Below are 27035 nucleotides of genomic sequence, written 5' to 3'. Positions count from 1 at the left end.
CTTCACCTGAAGCATAAATGCTTTATTGTCGCCTTAGGGTTCTCAGGCAGGTGGGTCAGCTGCATGTCATGGGTGGGCAGGAAATGTCCCAATGGCACATTGAGTTGATGACAGAGCCACGATCAGCTCTTAGTGCCTCTTCTGTCCACCCTGCAGCTCCCCAAGTCCCACTGCGCTTGGGTAGCTGGGATAGGGTGCAAGTGGGTCATTCATAGGCTGCCCTAGGGGCCTTCTCAGATGAGTCATTTGTCCTGAAGGAAGCCCCCGCATGTTCCCCCACTCCTCTCATAAGTGCCTTCAGCCTGTATCCTCCTCATTAGCCTGCTGAGAAAGTTTTAAAATTAACAGTCACACTTGGATGGGTGGTGCCACGCCCGGGGAGGTCCTATACTCCTGTGACTCTCGTGCCAGTCCCCAGCCATTTTTCTGTGGCATGGGGCTGCTCTGCCCAGCTCCCTGTGTAGGCTGAGCCCATCAATCCACGCACGCGGCCCTTCAGGCCAAAGCTCTGCACATCCTCCTTCCTCCTGCTGCCCCTCCTGCAGCGGCCCTGCTCCGCCTCTCCCGGCTGCCTTCACACCTCCCCCCCCCCCGCCCCCCCCCCCCCCCCCCAGTTCAGGCCAGGGCTCGGTCTTCTGGTGCATTCTGCCTTCGGGGTGACGTGTTCCCTGTGGGCGCACCGGCTTACAAACCTCTTCTGATTCCTTGACCTCAGCCCTTGGCAGGGCTCTGCAGCCTTCCAGTCAGCGGACCTGGGCCCAATTCCAAAGCCAGAGTCTGTCCCCACCCATCCTGCGACCTCATCTCCCCAGGCGGGAGGGTGGGGGAAGAGGCGCGACTTCAGAACCAGCAGCTCCATCCACTAGAGCCGACCCCACGACCACAAGAGGGCGGGGCCTGGCACTGGGGAACTGGTCCTCGCGCACGCCCTCAGTTGGAAAGAAAGTCGATGGCGGCGCGCACGGAGCGATTGGTGCTGACGTCGACGGCGGTGACCTTAATCTCGGTGTCGCCAAACTGCATGGCGGCGCGGATCTCGCGGCGGCCGGAGGACGCACCGTCGTAGGGCTCTAGCTCCAGGCTGAGCGCGCCGCACTTGCGCACGCCGGGGTCTGTGATGAAGCGCGCGTCCTCGGCGGCGCAGCAGTACAGGTTGATGAGCACGCGCCGCTGGCCCGGGCGCGCCGGGCAGTAGCTGCGCCGCACCTCCTCGCCCAGGGCCACCGACTGCTCGGCGGCCACGAAGCGCTCGAAGACGTCGGTGCACCAGCGGCGGCCATCGCGGACCAGCAGTTTCTCGGGCGGGTGGCGCCCAGCCACGAATCGGTTGAGCACGCCTACGCCGTAGGTGAGCGGTGAGCGGCGCACCCGCACCACGCCCGGCGCCTGCCCGAACAGCACCGCGCCCTTGAGGATGGTGAGGCCCACGTCGTGCGGGACCACCACGCGCAGGCCGCGGGCGCCCAGCGCCGCCTGCACCGCGTGCTGCAGCACAGCCGACTCGGCAAAGCCGCCCACCAGGAACAGCAGCTTCACGCCCTGCACCTCGGGCCGTGCCAGCAGCGCCTCTGCGGGAGGGGGCGGGAGGAGAGGATGGAAAGGGAGGTGACACAGAGCACCAGCCTCTGAGGCCGCCGCGGTGCGGCCTCGGGCACCTCCCCTCCCACCATCCTGCATCCTGCTGGCAACTAGAAGCTAGCCATCTCACCCTAAAACGGTAGACGGGTTCTGAGGAAGAAAAACCGAGTTTTCACTGAGTGCTCCAGGCAGCCTTCACGGGCTCTGCTTCCCTGACACTCTACCCCCCCCCCCCTTTCCTCCTCCTCCATGTCCTGGAGGGCAAAGAGATAAGGATACACATTTACAGTGCCTGCTGCCCACTGTGGGCGCATCTCTAGTACTTCAGCTCTTCAAGTCCCTATGATAACAGTTTTGGGAACCCGGTGCTATCACTCCGTTTTATGAATGAGGAAACTGAGGCACCAGAGGGTCTTTCACTTGGAGAGGCTGTACACATCATCCCTCCTAGCTCTTAATACCCACCACACTGTGTCCTCCGGTTGTCCCAGATGATTCTGGGTCTCATTCCGGTGTTTGGATGTGTGGAGGGTCCGGGCACTAATAAGGAGTGGTCATTCTTGCGTCTGAGTGTGAATGTGGGGGTTAGTGGAGGACCCAAGCTTCGTACTCACCTATGTGCTGGATGATCCCACTGACCGTGGGCTGAAAGAGCTCGTTCATGGCCTCACAAGTCATCCTGAGCATCCCCTGTGAGGACCACTTCACGAAGTTCACGCTGTTGGTGAAGGGGGCACAGGCTCATGGGCTGGGGTCTGGAGCTCTACCCCTGCTCCAGGCCTTCTGTGCACTGGGCACTGACTGCATGTTGTGTCCTTCCACCCCACTCCCTCAGGAGCTTTTTAGCCGTCTGCCTGCTCCAGTTCCAGGCATGAAGTCCCAGGAGAGGAGCCTCCAGGCAGAGGAGCGAAGGCGCCTGGCCCGCATGGTGTGTGTGGCTGTGGGGGTGCGGGGAGGCGCAAAATGTAGGCCCTTTCCCTGGGGGCTGAAGATTCTCTTGCCACGGACCGGGCCTGAGGATTCTAGCTGGGGTGCTTAGGCTCCTCCCCTGACTCCAGCTGGTAAGACATGTACACAGGGCAGATTGGGCAGACCTCCCACTGTCCTCTGGGGCCCACATCCTCCCTTGCAGGGGCGTCCGGCATCCGCAAACCCTGCTTGAGTCCTTGGTCCCCGGGCCCACCTGCTCCGGCGCAGGGCTGTCTCCACGTTGTGGCCTCGCTGCTTGCGGTAGAAGTCAATGAAGGAGAAAGGCAGCGAGATGTTGAGTGCCCCTGCACGGTGTGGGCCTGCCGTGCGTTTGCGGGCCTCGAAGGCGATGGTCAGATCCACCCAGGCTGCCGGGCGTTGCCTTTTGAAGGTGGCGATGAAGTCTTCTCCAAAGATGCGGCCCAGCAGCTCCTCAAAAGCCAGGTCCACGCCCACCGCGCCATAGGGGCCGCCTGAGACCCGGCAGGGAGTGAAGGGGGCGTCAGCGCAGACTCAGCCGCCAGGGGGCATTGGCGGGGCCTGGGCGCGCTGGGCACCAAGGGTGCTGCCTGGCTACTCACCAGATGCCTTGTAGAGTTCCTTTAGGGTGCCATGCGGCTGCTCCAGCTGGTGCACGGTCAGGTCCACCGTGCCTCCCCCGCAGTCTGCCACCACGTAGCGGTCTCCTGCGGCGGCGAGCGTGAGCACACACTCCTGGCTTGCTTTGCACCCTCAGCTCTGCGCCCCTTCCAGGTTCACCCAGCCCCCAGCCCTGCCCCAGTCGCTAGCCTTGCCTGCGGGGAGGATGGGGGTGGGGTGGCTGTAAGGGACTTCAGGTGCTTGAACCTTACGCCAATGGGTACGGGCGTAAGGTTTTGGAGGAAAATGTTTCCAGTGCTCTGCAACTCCATCCGCGGAGAATCTCCAGAAGTGGGAGTTAGGGGCGCGGCTGAGTGGGTTGGGGGTGCAGGTAACCATGAGACTGCCAGGTTAGGTGCAGCTAATGGAGGAGGAGGGTCTGCGTTTCTAAGGTCTGAACCTCACTTCGCAAATGTTCCCATGCCCCCAATCAGTATATGATGACCCGCAGGGCTCAAGAAACACCCGTCCACCCCCACCCCCACCTGCTTGCATCTCTGCCCACAGCTCTCCGACGCCGGACTCCACCAGGAACGTGCGGCTGTGGCGGGACCGGCGCAGCTGCTCGCGGGCTGGGGGTTGAGGGACAGCAGGACAGTGGGGTTAGAAGGAGGTGCCTCAGCTACCACACTCGACCCCATCCTCCCACCAGCACCCTCCATGAGCATCTGGAGCAGCCAGTTCTTCTGAAACTCCTGCTCTACTCCTAAGTAGGAGAAGGCAATGCTGAACCTCAAAGGATCCAGAAAACCCGATGCGGTAATCTCAGGTGCTGTGACCAACAGCTGAGGGGAAGGAAGTATTTCTGGCCTCAGGACATTCCCTTAACGTAGGTGGGCTAGGGCCACTGCAAAATAGGGGTTAGGAGAGCTTGGAGGAGCTGTGTGTGTGTGGGGGGGGATCTTGGGGGATCCAGGGGAGCCTGGGACTTGGGATTTCTCCTAGTCATGGGAGGTGGCATCTGGGAGAGTGACTAAGACTGACCATAGCTGTCTCAGTGCACGGCCCTGGCACTGGAGTTTGAGCTTGGTAGCAGCAGCTCAGGGCTGTTGTGGGGGAGGGAGAAGATAGCTGATGTGCCAGGACGGGAGAAGCTGCTGATTCAGTGGCTGTTTAAGAGAAAACTGAAGACCACCTTTGGCTCAGAGTAGGGGCTGATTTCTTCCTTTCTCACCTGAGCACCTCCCCTCAGGGCAGGTTGTGTCCCCCTACCCTCAGATTCAGGACTGGGATGGAGTCCTACCCTGCTCAGACAGTGCTCCCCCAGGACAAGGTGAAATCTCTATCCTCAGATTGGGCTCTACCCCAGGTCAGGGCTGCACCTCCTTCCTCAGACTGAATTCCACCAGAGATGTGGCTGGGGGGGGGGGTGTCCTCTTCGTGTGGGACATGGCTGAGTGCCTGGCCTCAGTGACCCTCTGACCCTCTCAGGGCAAATGTAATACCACCAGTCAGTGCCCCTGAGTGCAGCTCACCCTGCCGGAAGCTGGAATCGATGGAGCGGCGCTCACCCAGGCGTCCACTGCCTGGAGCCCGGCTGCTTAGGTCCACGAGCTGGTGTAGACGCAGCTTGCGGCAATAGACAGAGGCAGCCTCTGGCTCCAGGGCGATGAGTAGTTGGTCTGCATCCTCCCTCGACACCAGGCCAGCCTGGGAATAGGTGGTGGGCGGGGCCAGGGACCTCCATGGGCCAAGTGTCATACCTAAGATGGCACCTCAGGGCAGGCAACCAGGGCCTTTGGGGCTCCCACCTCCTCCCCGTCACACCTCACCCATGCTAGGCCTCCCAGGCCCCTCCAAGCTGCCCAAATTTGGAGCTGCCTCACGGCTACCCTGTGACCAGGCTGGGGAGGGCCATGGCCATGGCCAAGAATACCATGGGGTTGCCCAGCAGGAAGAGACCCTAGGCAGTGAAAACCGAGAGCATCTGGGACGTGCCCCTCTAAGCTGCCCAGGCTGTAGCAAGGTCCCCTTCACAGGTACAGGGCTGGCCAGCTGAGCACTGGCTGAGGCTGTAAACCTAGACTCTAGCACAGTATGTATGGGGTGTAATGGCCAGACCACCAATCAGAGGAGGTGGTATGGGGGGGGGCGGTCACCTTTGGCTCACTGAGCCCTTTTCCTTCACCAGGCTGGTGTCAGATAATAGCCACAGGCCTCCCCACTCCCAGGAGAACTCTGTTCCCCAGAGAATCAGATATAGGCATCAAGAGACTCTCAACAGTGAAATTCCAGGCGCCAGGAGGGGCCAGTTGTGAGGAGAAAAACACTTGGGATCTGTTACTTCCTATATTGGGACAGGGGATCCCTGTGGGAAGTACTTTATGGTTTTGTGGGGTTCCCTGGATTCTGACCAGGTGGGGGTTGGGGACGGGTGGGTATCGAGACTTCCTGCCCAGGGCCAGCCCTTCCTGAGCTGGCAGCCAGGAACAGTGTGGGAGGAAGCAGAGTGGATAAACCAGCAGGGGGCACTAGGGTGGGGGGTGTTTATTCTGGCTGGGCACAGCCTTGCTTTCATCCTGGTCTCTGTGGGGTGGGGGAATGCCTACAACCTCAGGGTTAGCTCCTTCCAGGGACAAGTGTAGGCACCTGCAGACCTGGCACCTGGGGCATGCCTGGCCCACAGGAGCATGGGGGGTTGAGGGTTCTGGTATCTTCCAGGGGGTGCACAGGCAAACCTTTTGGAGGTCCTTGGGTGTCCCCCAAGGCCCCAGGGGGAGGACCAAGCAATGAGTTTTGCTCTGAGAGGCTGTGCTCCCCTCTTTCCCCACCCCATCTTCCTGGAGGTGGGGGAACCTGAGCTGTGCACTCAGGTCCCCCCAGTCTCCAGACCTTTGGGCATCTCTTATGGTAGGAAGCCCAGGAAGCATTGACCCAAATCACCTCCCTTCATAGTTTCGTAGTCCTGTCTCCCCTACTGCAGAGCTTACAGTGGCTGGGGCATGGTGGTGGAGCCCCTGAAAATACCGGAGCTGGCTGCCCAGCTACGGTGTGTTAGCTGCTATTGGCTCCCAGCTGCCCCCCCCCCCCCTTCTCTAGAGAACTGCCCTCAGCTGAATGGAAACCACCTCACTTGGAAAGGTTTCCCCCTCACCTCCAGCAACCAACAACAGACCAATATGGATATACAAAAAGCGGGCCCCCTTGCCTTCCTGTGGTCAACTGCTGGGTACAGTTCTCCCTCCAGTGCTCTTCATGGGATTGGGCTGAGGCTAGACTCCAGTTGAGACCACATTCCTGCTCGGCTCTTTCTCTTGGCCCATTTCCCTCACTCCTCTTTCTCCCAAGAGCCCTTCTCCAATACACCACATGCATAGGACCCATCTTGGGCTCTGCTAGGAAACCCGACTTAAGACGCTGGCTAAGCTGGCCTGGGCCATGCCTCTCGTCCCTCTGCTCTCTGTTCCTGCAGGCTCACACCCTCTCCTGGTGGCGACAACCTTCCAAAATGCCCAGCAGGGGAAGGCCAGAGGTCTTTGTACACAGTGACCAGTCCCAAGGGTGGTGGGTAAATGAGAATCTGGGGCCATCCCTAGAGCCCTCCAGAGCTATGCCCACTGGTCTGCCTTGCACATCCTCACCAGGTAGGCAGCCTCACGCATGAACTGCTTGGCAGGCTGTTTCCAGATGGCAGGCACCGTCAACACCCAGCGCACGGTGTCCTTCTCTGGCAGCGATGGGCACTGCTCCCTCAGCTCCTGGAGCAGGAGGGGGCAATGAGAGGTAGGCTGGCTTGGGTTGCAGGGGTGGGAGGTGTCTTCAGCCTTCTATGGGAGCTGGAGGGACTAATCAGGCCTCAGGAAGGACTTCCCAGCTGAGTTGGAAGAATTCCTAACACCTCCTCCCCCAACACCCGTATGGCCCATGCAGGCTCTATCAGATAGGAAGGCAGGGGCTGGCGAAAATGACTTCTGACCTCTAACGGATGGGCTGACAGGAAAAGATGGACCTGGCGGGGGTCCCTGCCCCGGTGGGCAGGGATGGGGCCACAGCACACCTGAAGGGCATGCTCCTTGAAGAAGCGTAGGGCATGGGCGAACACCTCCAGGGCAGGCATTTTCTTTCCGTTTACAGCCTCTAGCTGGGTCTTCAGGGTGAGATCCTGGCAGGAACATAGGCGATTCTGCAGGAGGCCATAGCTCTACCCCCATTTCCTGACAAACTCTCTCTGAAAATCACGCCATTTCCTGGTGCTTCCCCTCCGAAGTGTGGGCTCAGCTGGGCTCTCCTGCTAATCCAGGAGAACACCAGTTCTGTCCCCAGCCCTCTCATTAGCCCCGCCCTCCTCTAATCCCGGCCTCACCCCTTAGCCCCTCCTCCACTTTGACTCCCAAGCCCCCTCAGCCTCTCCTCACCTTTTACCTTTGCTCACCCTCCTTGAGCCCTGCCCTTTCCCCTCCTGCCCCCGCCTCCCTGGCTGGAGTGTCCCAAGCCAGAATGTGCCTTACAGTGGCGCTGTGGATCTTCATCTTGAACTTCTCGAAATAGAGCCAGTCCCGCGCCTCCTCAGGGTCCAGATCGTGGTAGTAATCGCGGGCAGTGTAGCCAAAGCTGTGAAAGGCGCCCTCCGGGGTCAACAGCAGGCAGGTGGGGGTCTTCTGGTGGGCCACTCCTGGGTCCCCGCCCTCCCATTTCCTGTGGGGGCACAGGACTGTCAGTGTTGTCAGCGAAACCCTCCCTTCCTGAGGTTGGGTACCCGCTCTGGAATCAGCTGTGTGACCTTGGGCAGGCCACCTAGCCTTCCTGAGCAGCAGTCTTCCTACGTGTAATATGGAGATAATAATAGTACCTACCTCTTAGAGTTCTCCTGAAGACAGTGCTTGGCATCCACTCAAATCTCCATAAAATGCTGCTCATGGGATCCTTTCTATCCATGGGGCCACAGGACCTATCAACATTCTCAGCTCCTGCTTCCTCCATGAGGTACACCATTGGCCTTCGCCTCCCTCCTTAAGCAGCAGCAGGCCATCATCCACCTGCCTGGGTCTGGCCTCCTGACGTATCTCCTGAGGACTCTAGCAGAGGCTTTCTCCCAGCCAGATGGTGTGCCCTCCTCTAGGCTGTCTTCCACCGCCAAGCTTCTTCAAAGCATTTGTGATCATTCCTATCTGACCCACTTCAACAGCTACACCCCAGTTGACTGCACCTCCAGCAAGATCCCCAAACCTGAATGAGATTCCAAGCCTCCCTATCTGCAGGCACCATGTGGATCTCCACCCAGAACTCCTGGTCTAGTTCACTGGTCTGGCAACTTGTCTCTCCCCTTCCTCTAACTTCTCTGATGCCCTGAACCCTCTCGGCCAAGCTTGTCCCCTGCAGCCTTTAGGGGAGAGAACTGGGAATCCAGGCAGAAGGCACAGCATGTGGAGAGGTGTGAAAGCGCAGGGATAACCAGCTATAGGCTGGCTCAAAATGCAGAAGGAGAAAATACAGGAATGTTAAGGTCAGCTAGGGAAGAGCATCAAATGCCACATCTGAATTCTTTTGGTGGGCTTTAAGTAGAAGAATGAAGAATCATGACCACATTTGCTTTTAGAAAAGTCACCGGTTGATCTTTGTGGTAGCAGCAGCAGTGACCACCATTCAGTCGCTGGTATGTAGCTTTTTGTTCGCACCCAGGAGCTTCGCACTCAGGAGCTACACACCCTCGAGGTGGCTAGCCAGGAGACAGTTGCCCAGATCAAGGCTCACATAGACTTGTTGGGGGGGCCATGCTCCAAGGAGATCAAATCGTGCTCCTGACAGGCACACCCCTAGAAGATGAAGCTATCAGGGCCTGTGTGGGGTGGAGGCTCTGACCACTCTGGGGGAACCATCCACATGCTTGGAGGTGAAGTCCATGGTTCTCTGGGCCATGCTGGGAAAGTAAGGGGGTAGACTCCCAAAGTGGCCAAACAGGAGAAAAAGAAGACAGGCCAGGCCAAGCAGTGGATGCAGTAAAACTGGTGCTTTGTTAATGTCGTGCCCACCATTGTCAAAAGAAGGGCCCCAATGCCAACTCTTAAGTCCTTTGTAATCCTGGCTTTCTCTAATAAAGCTACTTAGTGAGTCAAAAAAGAAAGAAAGAAAAGAAGAGAAGAGAAGAGAAGAGAAGAGAAGAGAAGAGAAGAGAAGAGAAAAGGAAAGGAAGAGAAGAGAAGAGAAGAGAAGAGAAGAGAAGAGAAAAAGAAAAAAGAAAGGTCACTGGTCCCCACATGGCAACAGACGGAGGGGAGGAAAAATGGAGAAGGAAAACCAGAGACGAGGATTTTGCAACCATCCAGGTGAGAGTGGGTGGGGCTGAACTTAGGGGTTGTGGCTGTGGAGAGAAGTGGCTGGGTGTTCCAGAGATACTAGAGAGGTAGAAGTGATAGGGCTTGGTGACTGGTAGGGTGGGGAGGGTTTGGGAAGAAGCCAAGATGTCCCCCAATTACTTCCTGTGACTGTCTCGTCCACAGGACTGAGACACTGTCCTTTCTTGTGTCCTCTGCCCCAACATAGGGTCCAGCATGGTCTCAACGGTGTGCACTGACAAACATGCCAGCTGGGATGTCCTGCAGCCCCTTGAGGGCTGTAAGTGCCCAGAGCCATTGTGGCCTAAATGTGGATGTGGGTGGAGCAGAGAAAGGGGAAGGGAAGTTCATGCTCATGCAGGTCAAGTTCCTTGTATCTTTGGGGAAGTAACCCTTATGTTTGTTTCTCCATCCACCCCGCCATCTACCCTTCTGGGCCCTGGGGAAGCCCCTTTGCTCCCTCATCCCAATCTGGGTTGGAGCTTTGGGGTCTTCTAGAAGGGCCTTCCACCTACTGGCCGCAGCTTCCCTAAGACATAAAGGATCAGGGTCTTGAGGCCTGGAGGGGAGTATCAAATGTGTTGTTCAAACAAAACTCAACTATATCAGGATGTATTTTTTTTTTGAACATCTCTTTCATAACAGCTGTGTAACTTGTCAACTCAGCCCTCTGATCCTTCATGTCCCTGTCCTTCACCTGAGGTGTTGAACCTAGGAATCTGCCTGTAGGAGTCTACTGCGCAGAAATCCCAGCACAGGTTTTCAAGGAAGGACATTCATTGCAGCACTTCGTGTAATAGTGAAAAATTAGAGGACAAGAAACCTCCTAAAACTATCAGTAGAAAAGTGGACAAATTATGTCTGTACTCCGCAGCTGTTAAAAGAAATTGTGGCTTCAGCAGGAGCCTATATAAGAACAGACCTGTCAACCAAGATGCATGCCCAGAGCCCAAGGGAGCCAGGAGGCTGCCTTGTTTTTGTTTGGCTGGTTCATTTTTCTTTTTCCTTTTTTAAGAAAAAATAAAGCAGGTGGATTTGAAAAAAAAAAAAAAGAAAGAAATTGTGGCTTTATGTGTTGACACAAAACATCTACAAAATAATGTTGAAAGCTTAAAGTAAGGCAAGTTGTATGATATCCCATTTTTATTTTAAATTCTTTCTTTAGTGTTTATTTATTTTTGAAAGAGAGACAGAGTGTGAGTGGCGGAGGGGCAGAGAGAGAGGGAGACACAGAATCCAAAGCAGGCTCCAGGCTCTGAGCTGTCAGCACAGAGCCCAACCTGGAGCTCGAACTCATGGACCACGAGATCATGACCTGAGCCAAAGTTGGATGCTTAACCGAATGAGCCACCAGACACCCCTCCCACTTTTATTTTACAGACACATATATGTGCATATATGCCTGTGTGCATTTGTGTACAAGCCCAGAAAGGCATTTGTGTATTTAACTGTAACATTTTTTAAAATTAAAAATGAAGCCCAGGGGCTCCTGGGTGGCTCAGTTGGTTAAACATCAGATTCTTGATTTCAGCTCAGGTCATGATCTCACGGTTCATAGGTTCGAGACTCATGCTGGGCTCTGTGCTGACAGCATGGAGCCTGCATGGGATTCTGTCTTCCTCTCTCTCTCTCTCTCCCTCCCTTGCTTGCACTCCTCTCTCTCAAAATAAATAAGTAAACTTAAAAAAAAAAAACGAAACCCAATATTTCTATTGGGTGTTTCTCTGATTGAGGATGGGGCCCAGGCCTAGGACCCATCCTCTAACTTTCTGCCCCCACAGGAAGCCCCAAGCTAGGGATGGAGGGAGCTCTGGAGAGACCCCATGTCTCTTCAGTGACAGTCTTTCTGAGACCAGGCCCATCCCAGGGAGTGAGGACCCCCCGCCCCAATCTCCCAGCTCAGCCACCCTCACCTCATCATGTGGATGGCTTCAGGATCACTGGCAAAGCTGAAGGCATAGCCACTGGAGGTGGTGCCAAAGTCAATGGCCACCACCACAGAGAAGGGAGCATGCTGGGGGGCTCGGGCCTCGGGCTTCTGTGAGGACAAGATCCAGAGTCAGGCAGCAGCCCAAGGGCCCGACTGACTGCCTGCCGAAGCCCCTCCTCTCCCCTGGCTGTGGTCCAGACTGGCCCCGGCTCCAGCCACCTGCCCCAAATCCCCTCCCCTAACCTAGCCTCCAGGCTAAGCCCTGGAACTGCAACTGCTCAGAAGCCCAAGGCCTCTCAGGTCACCCTCTGCAGCTTGTGGCATAAGCTCTTGCTTTCCTCTTTCGGTTCTCTGTCCACCTTCTGCCTGGCTGGCCTGAGCCCCACCCCCATCTCACAGCACCGCACAGCCCCGGCCCAGCTGAGAGCAATCTCGCTCTTCTGGGCAGCTTCAGTAACACACAGACCTGTGTATATTTGACCCCCTAGATCTTTGTGTCCACAGTGACACGACCAGATTCTGTCAGTTTTGTGGCAGAGAAGAAAGGCCTGTGCACGTGCCCAGAGCAGTTCTGCCTTCTCCCAGGCCAGGCCTGGGCTCCCTAAGAACAAGGGGGTCTCCAGGCTGCATCACTAGGTGAGGCCATCCTGGGTGGGGTGACCCAGGGAGTTTGGGAGAAGGTTATATCCTGGATACTTCAAGCTAGTAGTTTCCAAACTAACATTTAGCAATATGTGTCTTCTCTTCCTCAGATATACCACTACATGTCAGAAGTCTCCTTGCCCTAGGCAGGCTATGGTCTATGGGTGTCACCCCAGAGTGGTGCTGTCTGGGTGTTAGTTACATTGGGCTCACCTTAGTAGACTATTACCCCTAGAGTCCAAGGTCACCTAAGGCTAACTCTTCTGGGAGGGACATGACTGGAGAATGCAAGGGCAAGATCCAGGCAGCACCCCCAGCCCAACCCAGGCCCTGCTAAGGCTCTGATAGACACCAGGCCTTGCTTTCTGGAGTGTGACCTGCCTCCATACCACCCAGGCCACCCACCACCAGGATCCCTGTTCCCGGGCTTACTGGAGACTGCGAGGGTGTGAGGGGGGCAATGCCACAGCTTTCCTGGGTCCTTGGGGAGCCGGGCGGGCTGGGCACGGGGGACCGCTCGGGGCTAGAGCCTGCAAAGAGAGGGTAAGTTACTCTGGCACACCATCATGTTAGGAGCCGGTGGCTGGGCACTGGGAGGTTCTCCATCAGTCCTTGCTGGGCTGAGGCAAGGGGCACCCTGCCGTGGAAGGGGAAATAGTTGGGGAGGGAAGGAAGGACAAGACCGAGGCAGGCAGGGGAGGACTGAGGGCCTGTTATCGATTTGAGGTGACCCATCCCTGGAGGGTGACCCATGCCTCACCTGAGGACTCCTTGTCTCCCCCAGCATCCCTAAGACACAGCAGGTGAGGGGAGAGATAGAGAAGAATTATGGGGACTGGGGGAGACTGAGTCTAGAGACAGAAGGGCAGGAGAGATGGGTGAGTGGGCTCCTGGGGCAGGGTGAGGGTGGAGGGCAGAGAAACCAGAAGAGGTGGGGAACTGCAGACAGAACTGAGCAGCAGGAGGGGCTGCTCCCCTCCCCACTAGAGTTTGGCCACATGGTTCTAATCAGGACCCGAGGGAGTCACCCTCCCTCTCCCCCTCCCTCCACCAAGGGCCAAGGATAGGCCCAGCTGGCTCTGTGGTGAGGATCAAGAAGGCGAATCGTGCTTCCCCCAGCCCAGCTCTGAGCTGAGGCATGTCCACAACACTAGGAAGTTGGATTTTGAGCCTCCCTTCCCTACAACACATGGAAACCTGGAGCCAGCATCTGGGGGCAGGAGGTCCCACTGAAACCCTCTCTCAGGCCCAGCACTGAGCTGGACCTTTGCTGGGAGGAAACAGCAGCTCCAGAAGGCAGCCCAAAGCCTGGCTTGGAGGATCAGGCAGTTTAGGGGCCTGCCTGGCTGGAAATCCCCTAGGTGTGGGCTGGTGGCTCATCACCACCCCACTGGGCGTTGCTAAGGCCCCTACCAGCAGTGCTGGGCTGCCCTGAGATTCATGTGTGGGGACAGGGAGGCTGGCCCAGGAGGCTGATGGGGTCTTGCATGAAGACCCGTGGACATGTCAACTGGTCTGGCTTGCTTTAGGCCAGGTCCTGTATTCCTTCAGTAGCTACCCTGCTGTGTGCCCTGATAGGTCCCAGCTCTTGCTGGCCTTGGAATACCCTGGGAACATGTACATACAGGGGATTCTAGGAAGTGCCTGGACAGGGCCAGAGTCTGTCTTGAGGTGCTGGAGGGGCAGGGTTATGGTGGTCAGTGTCCCAGGGCTCCTTTTTCTAAGTGGCCAGTACGGGCCTGGGCCCTGCCACCAGCTCCAGCTTGAGGGGCCAAGTTGCTGTGGCTTGGGCCTGGGAAGGGAGGCAGGAAGGAAGGCCCAGCCCACCAGGTCTTTGTTAATGGACTTCCTGAGGAGTGGCCCTCCTGACTTCTGGCCTCCCACCCCTGCAGAGAGCCCAGAGCCTGCTCCCAGACCAGGCCAGAGGCAGATGAAGGTGTACACGCGCAGAATTCTGTGCATGCAGACCACCTGCCAATATATACACTCTCATACAAGGCCTTGCACACAGACTTACCCTCAGGCAGACAGACACAGACACACAGAGACACACAGACACAGACACAGACACACACAGACACACACACTCACACTCATACCAGGTCCCGTGTACACAGACCCTGCCCAAGACATGCAAACGCATTCAGTCCTGTGCACACAGACCCGCTGTGCACACACTCACAGACACACACTCACATACACAGTCCTGTAAGCACCAACCCTTCCTGCACAAACACACTGTCTCAAGAACCTCGTCTGGGAGAGTTGCCCATGTGCAGGCTGGGGGTGGGTCTCAGTGTCAGGATGAGAGGGGTGGTGGGTTAGGGCACAGGCTGGGGGAGGGAGGAGAGTCTTACCAATGTACAGCCCTTGCAGGCCCATCTCTGGGACAGCCAGCATCTCTGCAGGCCCTGTGACTGTCAACAGGAACAGACAAACAGAATGGCATTTATTTGTTCCTTTGTTCCCTTATTGAAAGCTTATTTATTTTAGTTATTTACTTTTGGCTAGAGTCCTTTGAAGCGAATCCCAGACATCACGTTGTTTCACCTATAAATTCTTCAATACGTCGCTCCAACAGATAAAGACTCCACAAACGTCGTTGCAACATCCTCATCATGTGTGACAATATTAACAGCAATTCCTTAGGCTCGGCTAACATTCAGTCCCACAGTGCCAGCTTGTCTCCAAAATGTCTTAACATTTGCTTTGTTGGAATCAGGATGCTCCTAAATGTTTTCGAGTGCCCACTCTGTGCCAGGTGTTAGCAGACATTAGCGACCCAGAGAGACACTGTTCCCGCCCTGGAGGCCTACAGGCTGGTGGGGAAACTGATTACAGTAGGATAATCACCGAAGTGAATTTGAGATTACAAATGATGCTGTCAAGGTCACAGCTGGATACAAACCAAGCAGAAAGGCTTGGTAAGGCTGGAGAGAGAGGCTGGGCTGGGCTGGGCTGATCCTCTAGGCAGACCCTCCAGGACCCTATTTTAGATTTGGTTTTATATGACGGGGAACAGCAAATCTTGAAAGGTTTGAAGTAGCTGAGCAGAATTGGGGGCATGACTAAATCTGCATTTTAAAAAGTCCCTTGGCTGTATGGAGAGTGCAGATTGCAGCAGGCAGTTTGGAAGCAGAAGCCCTATGGGGGCACCAGGCGACAGATGATGGTGGTAGCTATGTGTCTTGAGACAGAAGTCGAGTTCTGAAGTTAGAGAGACCAACAGCGCTGATAGAAGACGGCTGGATTGGATATTGGGGATTAGGACGAAGATGTCAAGGGTGACATTGTCCGATTCGAGCTAGGGGATGGACAGTGAGATGGAGAATACCGGAGAAGGGCAGACTGGCAGGGGAAAGGGGCAGAGTTCTAGGTGCAGTATTGAAACTTCCCAGAGAACAGACCAAGGAGCCAGATGGTGTATGATGCAGAGGTCAGAGAGAAAGCTGAGGGGGAGATGCACATTTGGGAGTCATGTCAAGGGAGGCCTGGCAGGGAGTAGTGGGGGAAGAGTAGGGAGAACCAGCACGGAAAGGCTGGCTGGAGGAAGGTGTGCTGCTGGAGAAGACTGGATGCTTGCTATAGTCCCATGAAGATCTCGGATCTAAGAGAAGTACGCGAAGCTAGATGCCTTTAGAGGTTATTAGAGGAGGCTTGCAACACCTGTTCTAATGGCCCAAGGCCATCATTTCAGCAGAATGAAAGAGATGGGGTAGAAGTCAAGTGAGCCTGGGCAAGGAGCGAGCAGAGGGTAAGAGAATGCAGTGAGCACTTCCAAGAAGCATGGCTGAGGTCAGGGGCTGGTGTGAGGGCAGTAGCTGGAGGAACAGAAAGCCTGAGGACGGGAAGATGTGCTTTCATTTTCTTTTCTAAGATGGGAGCAACCTGAGTTTGTGTCTGGGGGCCAGGCTAGAAGCAGCAGCACCAGAGCCCCCTGGGAGCTGTTAGAAATGCACAACCTCAGGCCCCGCTCAAGACCTGTTGAGTCAGAACTTGCATTTTAACAAGATCTGTGCACATGAAAGTTTGAGAAGTGCTGCTTAACGTGTTCCTGGGCCGATCTTCAGATAACCTGTGCTAAAGTCCTCAGCTGTGGGCCTGGCAGCCCCCCTAAACAAAGGTGAGGCTACTCAGAGCCCCCTCCCTCTCTGTAGCCAGTGGCCTGATCAGGAAGTTTTGCTAACAGAATGCAGGTGAGCGCAGAGCTGGGCACCATCACACGCATGCACACATATGCACAGCACGCACCCTTGCTCACACACAGTTTACACAGCCCAGCCCCATTGTGGACGGACACTCAGACATGTCCAGGATACTCCTGCATGGCCAGCACCATAGACATTTCCAGACACATGCAATCCTGCTGTCAGCGGAGGCGCACAGTTGGATGCCCAGGAGTGAGAATCTCGGGAAAGACAGGGGCTGCTTTGGGGCACTCAGAGCAGCAGAGTGATGCTAAGAAACAGGAAGGCAAATAGTGCACATGGGTGTGGACCTTGAGAGCCAGGACAGGGGCTGAGTGCAGGGAGAGGGAGTAGTGTGCTGGAGGTGAGCCTCCCCAGCCATGAGAGCTGATTCTGCATCTCTCTCCAACTCTGCATTCACGGACATCACATGGGTTAACTTGAAATTAGCCATGGTACAAGTATTTACACCAAGGAAATTGGCAAACACCATAGATTGGGTTTTTCTCCCTCTGAGAGAGTTGACAGTATTGACCACAGCACACCCTGTGGATTGAGGCCACAAGGGGGAAGCTGACAGCCCTGTCTGTGCATTGTTTCGATTCTTGAGCAAAAAAAACTTATTGAGCATTTGTTTGCATCAGGCTCTGTGCTAAGTGGTTGAATGAATGAATGAATGGATTTTCTGGATGAAGGCTCTATTGTATTTAGAGGAGAATCAATCTAGAGCTACCAGGAAAAGAAGACTCAGGAGTCATCCCTCTAAGCTGGATTCCATGTCCAAACTGTGTGCCTACAGTCCTCCCAGCTATCTGAAGCTGGTCCAGTTTTCTCCTGTCTCTGAGCATGTGGACACGGATCGTGCCTACACTGGGGTCTCAGGGACGGCAAGGGTTTACGATTGCACCTGGCCAGAGTGCATCATGTCGCCTCTCTGTGCTTCAGTGTCTTTCCTGTAAAATGGGGTATGCAGGGGGCTTGTTAAGACCTACAAGTCCAGATAAGGAAGGTGGTTGATAAGGGCAGGAACTTGGACAGATGTGAGCAGTTCTTCTTCTTTTTTTAATGTTTATTTATTTTTGAGAGAGAGAGCGGGGGACGGGCAGAGAGAGAGGGAGACACAGAATCTGAAGCAGGCTCCAGACTCTGAGCTGTCAGCACAGATTCTGATGTGGGGCTTGAACTCACAAACAGTGAGATCATGACCTGAGCCAAAGTTGGATGCTCAACAGACAGCCACCCAGGAGCCCCATATGTGAGCAGTTATTCTTATCCTTCATGATGTGGATTCTGAATTTTCTCTGTTAGAAGTTTTTGGTCTTATTGAGACTTTTATTCTAATCATTCTGAGTTCTTTGGTGGGGGGGAGGACCTGAATCAATCTGTGTTAAAGAAGGGGGATCCTGCCAATTCCTTGAGAGTTGGAGGTAGAAGGGCCTGGTGGCCCCATATGTCTTTGCGACATCCCCCATCATGCATATGCCCCCAGAAACACTTAAGGACAGTATTGGTTTCTCAAAGCTACGACTGGGACAGAATCCACAGCTGGAAAGGGGGCAAAGTAGATCCTCACCGCAGGGGCCGACTAATTTCAGACTGGGGATGCTTATGGGTTTGAACATAACCGGGTGGGGCAGTTTGATTTACACAGAAAGTAATGTCATTTCCTGGCTACAAGCACAGGCTAAACTCTGGCCCCAGCTTGACCCCTACCCTACCCACAGACAGACGCTTAACCTTCCCATGGAGTGACCCCTAGCCCTTGGATTCATATTGATCTCTAATCTTCAGCTTCACACTGACCCCTGGCCCTGACTTCTACCCAATAGGTATGACCTATTAGTCACTGGGGACCATGACAGGGTGTGGCTGAGTAGAGACTCGAAACGGGAGACTCCCATTCCAGAGTGCTTCCTGGACTCACAAAAGCCTAGAACTGGCCTGATGGAGAGAATTTTCCAGAGATCTCTTCCTGGGGAGGGGACATTAAGGCTGGGTACTTATGCCCCCAAAGTGTACTCAGGGTGTGTGGTGTTGCTGGATTTCAGGGCTCCACACATACCTGTCCTCTGCCTATGAGGACAAAGAGCCCACCCTGATCTTTACAGTTCCTCTCCATCCCCTGCAGGCAGGGACTGCCTGGACCCTGCCTTTCCCATCCACTGTTTTCTGCTCAACATCCTGCCAGCCCTTTAATGGGATGGGATTCTGTCAGCAGGCAGAGAGGCCACAGGCATTTCTCCCAAGCCGCAGGTTGGGCCAACCAGGGCCAAGGGACAGATCAGAAATGGCACCCAAAGAGCTGCTCCAGTCTGTCTCTAGAGAGGAGCCCTCTGGGAGAGGGACCAGTAGGAGGCTGTGGGGTAGGGAGGTTGCCTCCTCCAGTGCTGAGGCAGGGGGTGCCATAAATGGTCTCCCATGGCCCCTCCCTGTCCTCAACTTTTCTTTCCATACATCCTGCCCCACCCCCTTTGGGTCCTCACCATGGGGGCTTCCAGTTCACAAACAACCTCTGTTCCACAGAGCCCAAGGCTTAAAGCCCCTCCCATCCTCTGCCCACCAGGCCCCCATCACCTCCCTTACCTTCTGGGGCTCTAAAGCTGTGCTTGCTCTCACATCGAGGCCATATTTTAGAGCTCCCTCCCTCCCAGTCTCTCTCCCCACAACACAAGCCTGCTTTACAGACTGGCTCCATTGCCCCTAAAGGGAGCCCAGACCCCACCCCACCTGCTCCCGCCCCTCCCCCTGGCCCCCCCCCCCCCGCCCCCCAGCTGGCCTGTGGAGAGAATCCAGAGGTCCCTGGTCAGGAGGCCATCCCAGTCTGGAACTGTGGCATCCTGGTCACTGCCACTCTCGAGCTTCTCAGACCATAGGCCCTAAGACCCTCCTCTCCCACCAGGTGACCTCCCTCCCCCAAACACACACACACACACACACACACACACACACACACACACACTCAACCCCCAGGTCTCCACGTCTGACCTAGGCATTGTGTTCTCCACAAACTGGCTTACCGGAGAAGACCCCAGCCCCACTCCAGTCCCCCAGCCCCACCCCCACCGCGGCACAGGGGTCTCCCCAGCCCCCCACACTCCGCAGTGCGTGTGTGGGGTCTCGGAGCCTGGATGTGAATACAAGGTCGCCGCTCCAACTGCTTTTCTGAACCCGCAGCCCCAATGGAGAGAACGCCTTGCAGGATCTGTCCCCAGCCCAACCCGCCAGGGTTAGGAAGTTTTTTTTTGGGGGGGGGGGTCGGTTCTCAGCCTACAGCCCGGGACAGACAGGACCGCACAGCTCGCCGCCTTTCTCCTCTCTGGGAGACCCCCGCCCAGAACTCACCTCCACCCTCCCGACAGCTCGACCTGGGTTCGGCCGCCTCGATCCCGGGTCCGCAGCCCCTGGTCGTACCCGCCGCGGCAGCCACAGCCCTCGACGTGCGCCCAGCCCGCGCCTCAGGCTCGCCCCGCGCCGCCCACCCCGCCCGCGGCCCCCTCCCCCAGGCCGGATGGTCGCGCGCTCCCGGCCCAGATGTGCGAGGCCGGGGCGGGGCCTGGCTGCGCGGGCCTCTCGGAGGGGCCCAACCCGGCCCCGCGTCCCAGCCCCTCCTAGCGCCCCTCCTGCGCCCCGTCGCTGCGCCTCCCCCCTCCGCCCCGCCGGCAGCCTGGGGGGTGGGAGGGGGCGAAGTGTGAGAAGGGGAGGTGGAAGGAGGGAAGAGGAATTCCAGACGCCTCGTTGGCCTCCTGCGGCCGAGGGGCTCCCCCTCCTCGCCCCTACAGGCCCACCTCAGGGGCTCAGTTTAGGCCAGCCCAACTCCAGAGCCTCGCTGCTGGTGAGGGAGGGCCCTGGCCCAGACTCCTTACAGTCCCCAGTCCATCCCACTTTCTAACCCCCTCCCATCCCTAGCCAGGTCTCCAAGGGTCAGAGAGAAAAGGCTGAATCGAAGGTGAGGTCAGCCCCTCGGGCCCCAGCCTGGGGCCCAGCTCTGTCCTTGAGGCCTGGGGTGTTGAGGAAGGGTTCTCATTGCTGGCAAGGGGATTACTGGGAACTCACCCTGTCTCTGCAAAGAGCACCCAGCCCCTTTCCTGTGAGGGCTCACAGCCTTCTTCCTATCCAAATCAGGCGCTCTGGGGGGTGCTGGGACATGGCTCCAAACAGGGGTTTGGAGACCCCTTTCTGCTAGGCCCTTCCAAAGCAGCCCTCTTACCTTGCCCATCACCACCTCCTGGTAGGCAGGGCCTGGGCTGGGCCCCTTTCCTTCTACCCAGTGTGCCCCCACAAGGACTCGGGCTGGGGCACAGGTGGGAAGGGGGCCAAGGTCTGCTTCTCAGCCAAGTCTCTCTGCACCAGGAGGGTTGGCTTCCTGTCTGGTCTCCAACCCCATCCCCAAACAAGGGCCGCACAGCTCTTTGGGCATCATAGCTGCCTCACCACCCCAAACCTTTGCAGAGGCCATTTTTCCCTCCCTAGAATACTGTCCCTCCTCCTCACTGCCCATCTAAAAGTTCCCCAGCTGAGTATCACCTCTCCTAGGCTTGTGGCCCTTATTATCAGGGCCACTGCCCTAGACTGCCCTGCGACAAGATGGGAATAGGGGATGAGCTGCACCAGACAGCTTTTGGGTATCAGTACGTAGGCAGTAAGTCAGCAAGGTATCCAATCAACAGCCTCCGCTGACTGTTCCCACGAGTGTGTGCATCTGTTTGTGTGTGTGTGTGTGTGTGTGTGTGTGTGTGTGCGCCAATGACTGTGTATGTGTATGTCTATGTTCATGTGTTAGGGTGGTTTTAGGGATAGTTTTTTAGGTAGTTTTTAGTTTAGATAGTTTTTAGGTAGTTTTGTGTGTGACTGTGTCTTTGTCTCTGTGTCTCTTATATACATGTGTCACTGGGTCTTGTGTCTTCGTGTGTGTGTGTGTATTTGTGTGTGTGACATGTGTGTGATGGGGGCTATCAGGCCTTCATATCATGCCAGAGGCTGAGCAAAGCCTGGGGTGGGGGTGGGGGGGTTGAAGGGGCTGCAGGTGAGTGTATGAAGGCAAAGGGTCTGGCTCCTCAGGCACAACCTGTCTCTTGTTTTTCTTTTTCTTTTCCACTGCAGTTTTCTTCCATCCCCCACCCCCAGCTCTACATGTTGGCTCATCTCTGAGGGTCACAGCAGCAGGCTCTGAGCAGGAGTGAAGACTCATGGTAGGGGGTCCTCAGCCCTCGCATCCTCGTACTTGGCCTCCTCCTTCTGTTCCCCCCCCCCCCATTTCAGGCCCCCTCAGTCTGACTTGGGAGTTACAGGCCCCACCCTTGGGCAGCTTCCAGTCTGACAGAAGAGAAGGACAGCAAGGAAGCCCAGTGAATCCTCACATTCGAAAATATTTGATTCAGTTGCCAGCAGCTTTGGGCCCAGGTGGGCATGCACAAGGATCCTGCAGAGCCCTTGCATTTAGTATCTTTTCTGTGCCCTTGCAACACCCTCCTCTCTCTCCCAGTGCCATCGTGGGCCCGCCCACTGACCTCACCGGCTTTCTGCTTCTCTGGGGAGGGGGGCAGCTGGAGGAAGGATCAGCCTCTGAGAGTATCCTCCCAGGAGCAGCTTCTCTCCACACCAGGCCTTCCCCTTCTGACCTTGGCTCATCCATTCTCCAGAGGATGCCACCACTTCCAGCCCCCTCCCTCCAACACATCTCTATTGTGCAACTGGAGGTAACTTTCCAAAGTGCAAGTCTGGCCCCATCGCTTCACCAGTTTATATTCTCTGTGGCTCCCCATCACCAAGTGATCCAAGGTGTGGACTGCCCTTGGTTGACCTATCAAGCTCCCCTTCCCAGACCTAACTTCCAACCTCTTCTCCTGCCCCTCGAACACAAGCTCCAGACCTTTGGTCCACCTGGGCCAGGCCCCACCCCTGACCTGCTCAACAACATTCTTCTTTCCCTTGAGCCCGCGGGGAGAACCTGGCCCCTTGAACCCTGCTGTGGGTCCTGTGTCAGTTTGGGGAGCCCCCAGCCCTGGTCATCACTAGGCGGGGCTCTCAGGAAAACTGTGGGTTGAGAAGGCAGAAGCAGGGCTCTCCTTTTCCAGTGCCCAGCACCCGACCTGTCATGGCAGACCAGCAGGCACTTTTAGGGCTGGGGGGGTCTCAGTCTCCCCTCCCTCCTGCCCAGGCCCAGCTGCTTGCTGTGCCCCAGCTTGGGGCACACACATGCACACCACACCAGTGGGAGGGCAGGTGCCTTGGGAAGGGTGGGCAGAGGCTTTTATTCACCAGTAGACCCTGGTGACTGAACCTCATGGTTTGCTGGTGCCTGGCTGGTACCTTACCCTGTCACCAAACCTTTTCGGGGAAGGGTCCTTCATCCTTATTCTACAGAAGAGAAAGCTGAGGTGTAGGGAGAACAGGGTACTGCTCCATTCAGACCCAGTGGTGGATTCAGGGCCCGTGCCCTTGCCTGTGCAAGGAGGCTGGCAAGGGAATATGGTACCTAGGCAGCCAGAGAGGCTCCCCAATGGTTTTCCAGCCCTGCCTGCCCCTTCCCAGGGACAGGAGGTGGATGACTCTTGGGACAGAAGCCTCTAGAGTGTTCCTCTACCAGATTCCTGAGGTGACAGCTTCCTTCCAGGAATTACTCCGCCTGACCCCACCCAGCTGGACTTCCTCTCTGTGACCCACAGCCATGTCATTTTCCTCATTGGAGATGGGAATGTGGGAGGCCCAGGCCATGGTCAGCTTTGGAAGTGCCCTGCCTCCCCTGTTGTAGGGGCAACTGGTGCCTCTTTTTCCATAAAAAGAAAGCCCTGGGGTCCTACCTTCCTGCTGAGCTTCTCCAGCACCCTGCCCCAGATGACACCCAAAGGACCAGAATCGGCCCCATTCCCGGAACTCTGCAGCAACACTGTCCCACTTGTCGCCCCATGTGCAGTGTGATGTATCAGTGAGTACATCGGGAAGACTTCTTGGAGGAGGTGACCCCTGACCTGAGCCCTGAAGGACGACTGAGAGAGTTATCCATGTGGAGAAGTGGGAAGGACATTCCAGGAGGAGGAAATAGTGCAGATAAAAGCAAGGGGGGGGGGCGGGGGACGGGGGGCGTGCAGAGAGAGCAGGAGGCAGGATGGAATTGACAGACTCAGCTTGTTTCACTTGGGCATCTTGTTTGGGATCTTTGGTTTCTACCAGACCACTGAGAATTAAGCTTCATTGTACATTCTCTCTGCTCACCCCTTTCCTTAGCTTGAGTGCTTCCTCCTCTTGCCAGCTTCTATCCCACAGAATTGCCCCTTTGCTAGTGTTCTGTGAGCGCACAGAAAAGGGCTGAGAGTCTAAGGGAACAGGAAATGTTGGGGAAAGATAACACTTCCATTTCAGTCATGTTAAGCGGGAGGAGACTGTGCAGTTGTCCTTTCCTCCCATATCTATTCTCTTGTTCTTAACAATAGAATCTTCTGGGTGCCTGGGTGGCTCAGTCGGTTGAGCATCTACTCTTGGTTTCTGCTCAGGTCATGATCTCCCAGTTCATGGGTTCAAGCCCCGTGTTGGGCCCTGCACTGCCGGTGCAGAGCCTGCTTTGGATTCTCTCTCTCTCTCTCTCTCTCTCTCTGCCCCACCCTTCCCTCTCTCTCTCTTTCTCTCTCTCTCTGTCTGCCCTCCCCTGCTCATTCTCTCTCTCTCAAAAATAAATAAACTTAAGAAAAACCCCAAACAATAGAATCTTCTCTTTTTAGCCATGCACATGGCCACCCAGCATAAAGAGATTTCCCAGCCTTCCTTCCTGCTAGGCGTGGCCATGTGATTAAGTTCTGGCTAATAAGACATAAGCAGAAGTGATATGCCATGTCTTCCAGCCCTTAAACACTGGTGGGTGCCTGTTGTTCTTTGTTCCTCATTCTGCCTTTCTCTCCTGGAGCACTGAAGGGATAACTGGAACTCTCACCACCATTTTTGGGACATAAAGTTGAGGAACACACCCCAGTGGTAGCAGAAAAGGGACCTGCAGAGAGACTGGCACGTGAGCAGTATGCCCATGCCAGCCCAAGGCTGTGGACGTCTGGACTTTTAATGCAAAAGAAAGAAACTCTTGCTTAGGATGCTGTGTTTTCAGGCTCTGTTGCTCATAGCAGAATGTAATCCTATCTGATTTGCCCCCAAAGAGAAATGTTGACTAGGCAGTTGGTGTATAGATCTGGAGCTCAGAGCACAGTGTGGGGTTGCGGGTAGAAATTTGGCAGTCATCCTCATGGACGTGGTAATGGAAGCCACGAGAGTGGATGAGATCACCCAGGCAGAGTGCGCAGTGTGAAAGAGAAAGGAAAGGGCTTCCTAGGAGGCAGCCCATCCCACCCTTTTGCCCACAAAAGACGATTCTGGCTTTGCCACTCAGTTTCAACCTCGTATAAGGAGGGTTCTGCCTCCCCAGAACACTTTTTGGGTTTTATGATGCAGAATCAGGATGGAGGGAGGCTAGGGGAAAGGTAAGAGGTGTATGGACAGGGCTTGGGGAAATTGTTTTGAGATTTTCGAGAGAGAATTGTAGGAGCAGCTATAGTGTGTGGCAAAGTGGGTGGAAGACGAAAGGAAAGGGGTTTCATAATGTGTTGCTATAACCTAAGTATCCCTTTCATGATATTCAAGAAAACACACAGAACTTGAAGTTTGTTGAAATTACTTTTTGGTTGCTAGACTGGATCTCTTCTGTCATAACATCACCCAGAGACTGGTCCATTTGCATAATGGGTTTAGAAGGATTACACAAGTATCATTAGGGGCTCCTGGGTGGCTCACTCAGTTGAGCGTCCAACCCTTGATTTTGACTCATTTTCCCACAACCATGGGATCATGACCTGAGTAGGGCTCCATGCTGAGCGAAGAGCCTGTTTCAGATTCTCTCTCCCTCCCTCTACCCCTCTGCCCTGCTTGCGCTCTCTGTGAAAAACAACAAACAAAAACCCACCAATTACAGCAGTGTAGGTAAAGAAGAAGCTTATGCCAAGGGCACAGGGTTTGTATGTTGTAGAACCCAGGGGCAGAAAAGGGTGTGTCTGGGCCTCACAAGAGTCTGGAACAGGAGCTGGAAATATGCCAGTAGCCAGGGAGCCATCACCTGGCCACTTTCCTCCCCCTGTGGCTACAAGGACTGTCCTCTCTGTTGCTCTCTGCATATCTGCTGGATTCTTCTCTTGTTGTAGATTGCCTTTTTAAAAATAATTAATAGGGGCACCTGGGTGGCTCAGTCGGTTAAGCGTCTGACTTGGGCTCAGGTCATGATCTCATGGTTCTTGGGTTTGAGCCCTGCATCGAGGTCTGTGCTGACAGCTCAGAGCCTGGAGCCTGTCTCCCTCCCTCTCTCTCCCCCTCCCCCACTTGTGCTCTTGTCTCTTTCTCTCAAAAATAAACATTAAAACATTTTTTTAAATAAATAATAATTAGTAGATTTGGGCTACATTTTAACTGAAGTACGGTTGACACCCAATGTTACATGAGTTTCAGGTGTACAACACGGTGATTTGGCAAGTCTAGAGCTATGCTGTGCTCACCGCAAGCGTAGCTGCTGTGGGTCACCCTACAACGCTATTACCCTACCACTGGCTGTATTCCCTATGCTGTACCTTTCGTCCCCGTGACTCACTCATTCCGTAACTGGAAGCCTGCACCTCCCACTCCCCTTTACTCCTTCTTGCCCATCCCCCACCCGATAGATTTTATTTTTAAAACCAGTTTCAAGTTTACAAAAATATTGAGCAGAGAGTACCGAGTTCCCATATAGCCTTTCCTGGCACAGTCTCCCCTACGTTAACCTCTTAGATTAGTTGTAGTGAATTCGTTGCAATTCATGAACCGACATTGATACATTATTAACTAAAGGCCATAGGTCACATTAAGGTTCCCCCTTTGTGTTTTACACGTATAGGTTTTGAAGAACACATAATATCATGTATTCGTCATTACAGTATCATGCAGAATAGTTTCAGTGCTGTAAAAATCCCCTGTGTTCCACTTATGTATCTGTGGAAAACTTGGCAACCACAGGCAAAAACATTTTTGCCTTTTCTTGAATGTCAACTAGTTGGAATCATACAGAATATAGTCTTTTCAGACTGGCTTCTTTCACTCGGTAAGAAGCATTTAAGTTTCCTCCATGGCTTTTCATGGCTTGGTAGCTCATTTCTCTTTGTCACTAAATAATATTCCATTGTATGCACATAACACAGTTTATTTACCCATTTGCTCATTGAAGGACATCTTGGTTACTTCCAGTTTTTGGCGATTATAAGTAAAGCTGCTAGAAACATTTGCATACCGAGTCTTGTGTAGACATGTTTTCAAGTCAATTGAGTAAAATATCTAGGAGTGTGACCGCTGGGTCATATGGTAAGACTGTGTTTAACTTTGTAAGAAACCGCCGAACTGTCTTCCAAAGTAGCTGTGCCATTTTGCATTCCCACCAGAAAGAATGGAAGTTCTTGTTTTTCTACACCCTTGTCAGCATTTGGCTGTTGGTGTTCTGGATTTTGGCCATTCTGACAGGTATGTGGTGGTATCTCCTTGTCATTTTAGTTTGCAATTTCCCAATGACGTATGATGTTGAGCATCTTTTCACATGGTCACTTGCCATTTGTGTATCTTTGGTGGATATCTGTTCAGATCCTTTGTGCATTTTTTAAAGATTTTTTAAAATTATTTTAAGTAATCTCTACATCCAACGTAGGGCTTGGACTCATGACCCCGAGATCAAGAGTTGCAAGTTTCACCCACTGAGACAGCCAGGTGCCCCTTGTTGTGCATTTTTCAATGTTTGACTTCTTATTGTTGAGGTGTAAGAGTTCTTTG

At 54.8% G+C, this 27035-nt stretch overlaps 1 protein-coding gene and 1 pseudogene across 1 annotated transcript; one reads left to right on the top strand and one right to left on the bottom strand.

Moving 5' to 3' along the window:
* Nucleotides 1-614: 614 nt before the first annotated feature.
* On the bottom strand, nt 615-19689 carry HSPA12B (heat shock protein family A (Hsp70) member 12B). The gene is made up of 13 exons (XM_042980839.1): nt 19560-19689; nt 14388-14447; nt 12463-12560; nt 11372-11496; nt 7635-7821; nt 7184-7288; nt 6768-6884; nt 4662-4836; nt 3672-3758; nt 3129-3233; nt 2762-3020; nt 2193-2296; nt 615-1568 (listed from the first exon to the last, which is right to left on the bottom strand). The coding sequence occupies exons 2-13, from the start codon at nt 14428-14430 to the stop codon at nt 931-933; spliced, it is 2043 nt and encodes a 680-aa protein (XP_042836773.1). The 5' UTR covers nt 14431-14447; nt 19560-19689; the 3' UTR covers nt 615-930.
* On the top strand, nt 8390-9302 carry LOC107179163 (annotated as a pseudogene).
* Nucleotides 19690-27035: the final 7346 nt, after the last annotated feature.

The sequence above is a fragment of the Panthera tigris genome, chromosome A3, assembly GCF_018350195.1.
Source record: "Panthera tigris isolate Pti1 chromosome A3, P.tigris_Pti1_mat1.1, whole genome shotgun sequence".
Classification (NCBI taxonomy): Eukaryota; Metazoa; Chordata; class Mammalia; order Carnivora; family Felidae; genus Panthera; species Panthera tigris.
Note: the sequence above shows the minus strand (reverse complement) of the source record. Positions and strands in the feature narration are given on the sequence as shown.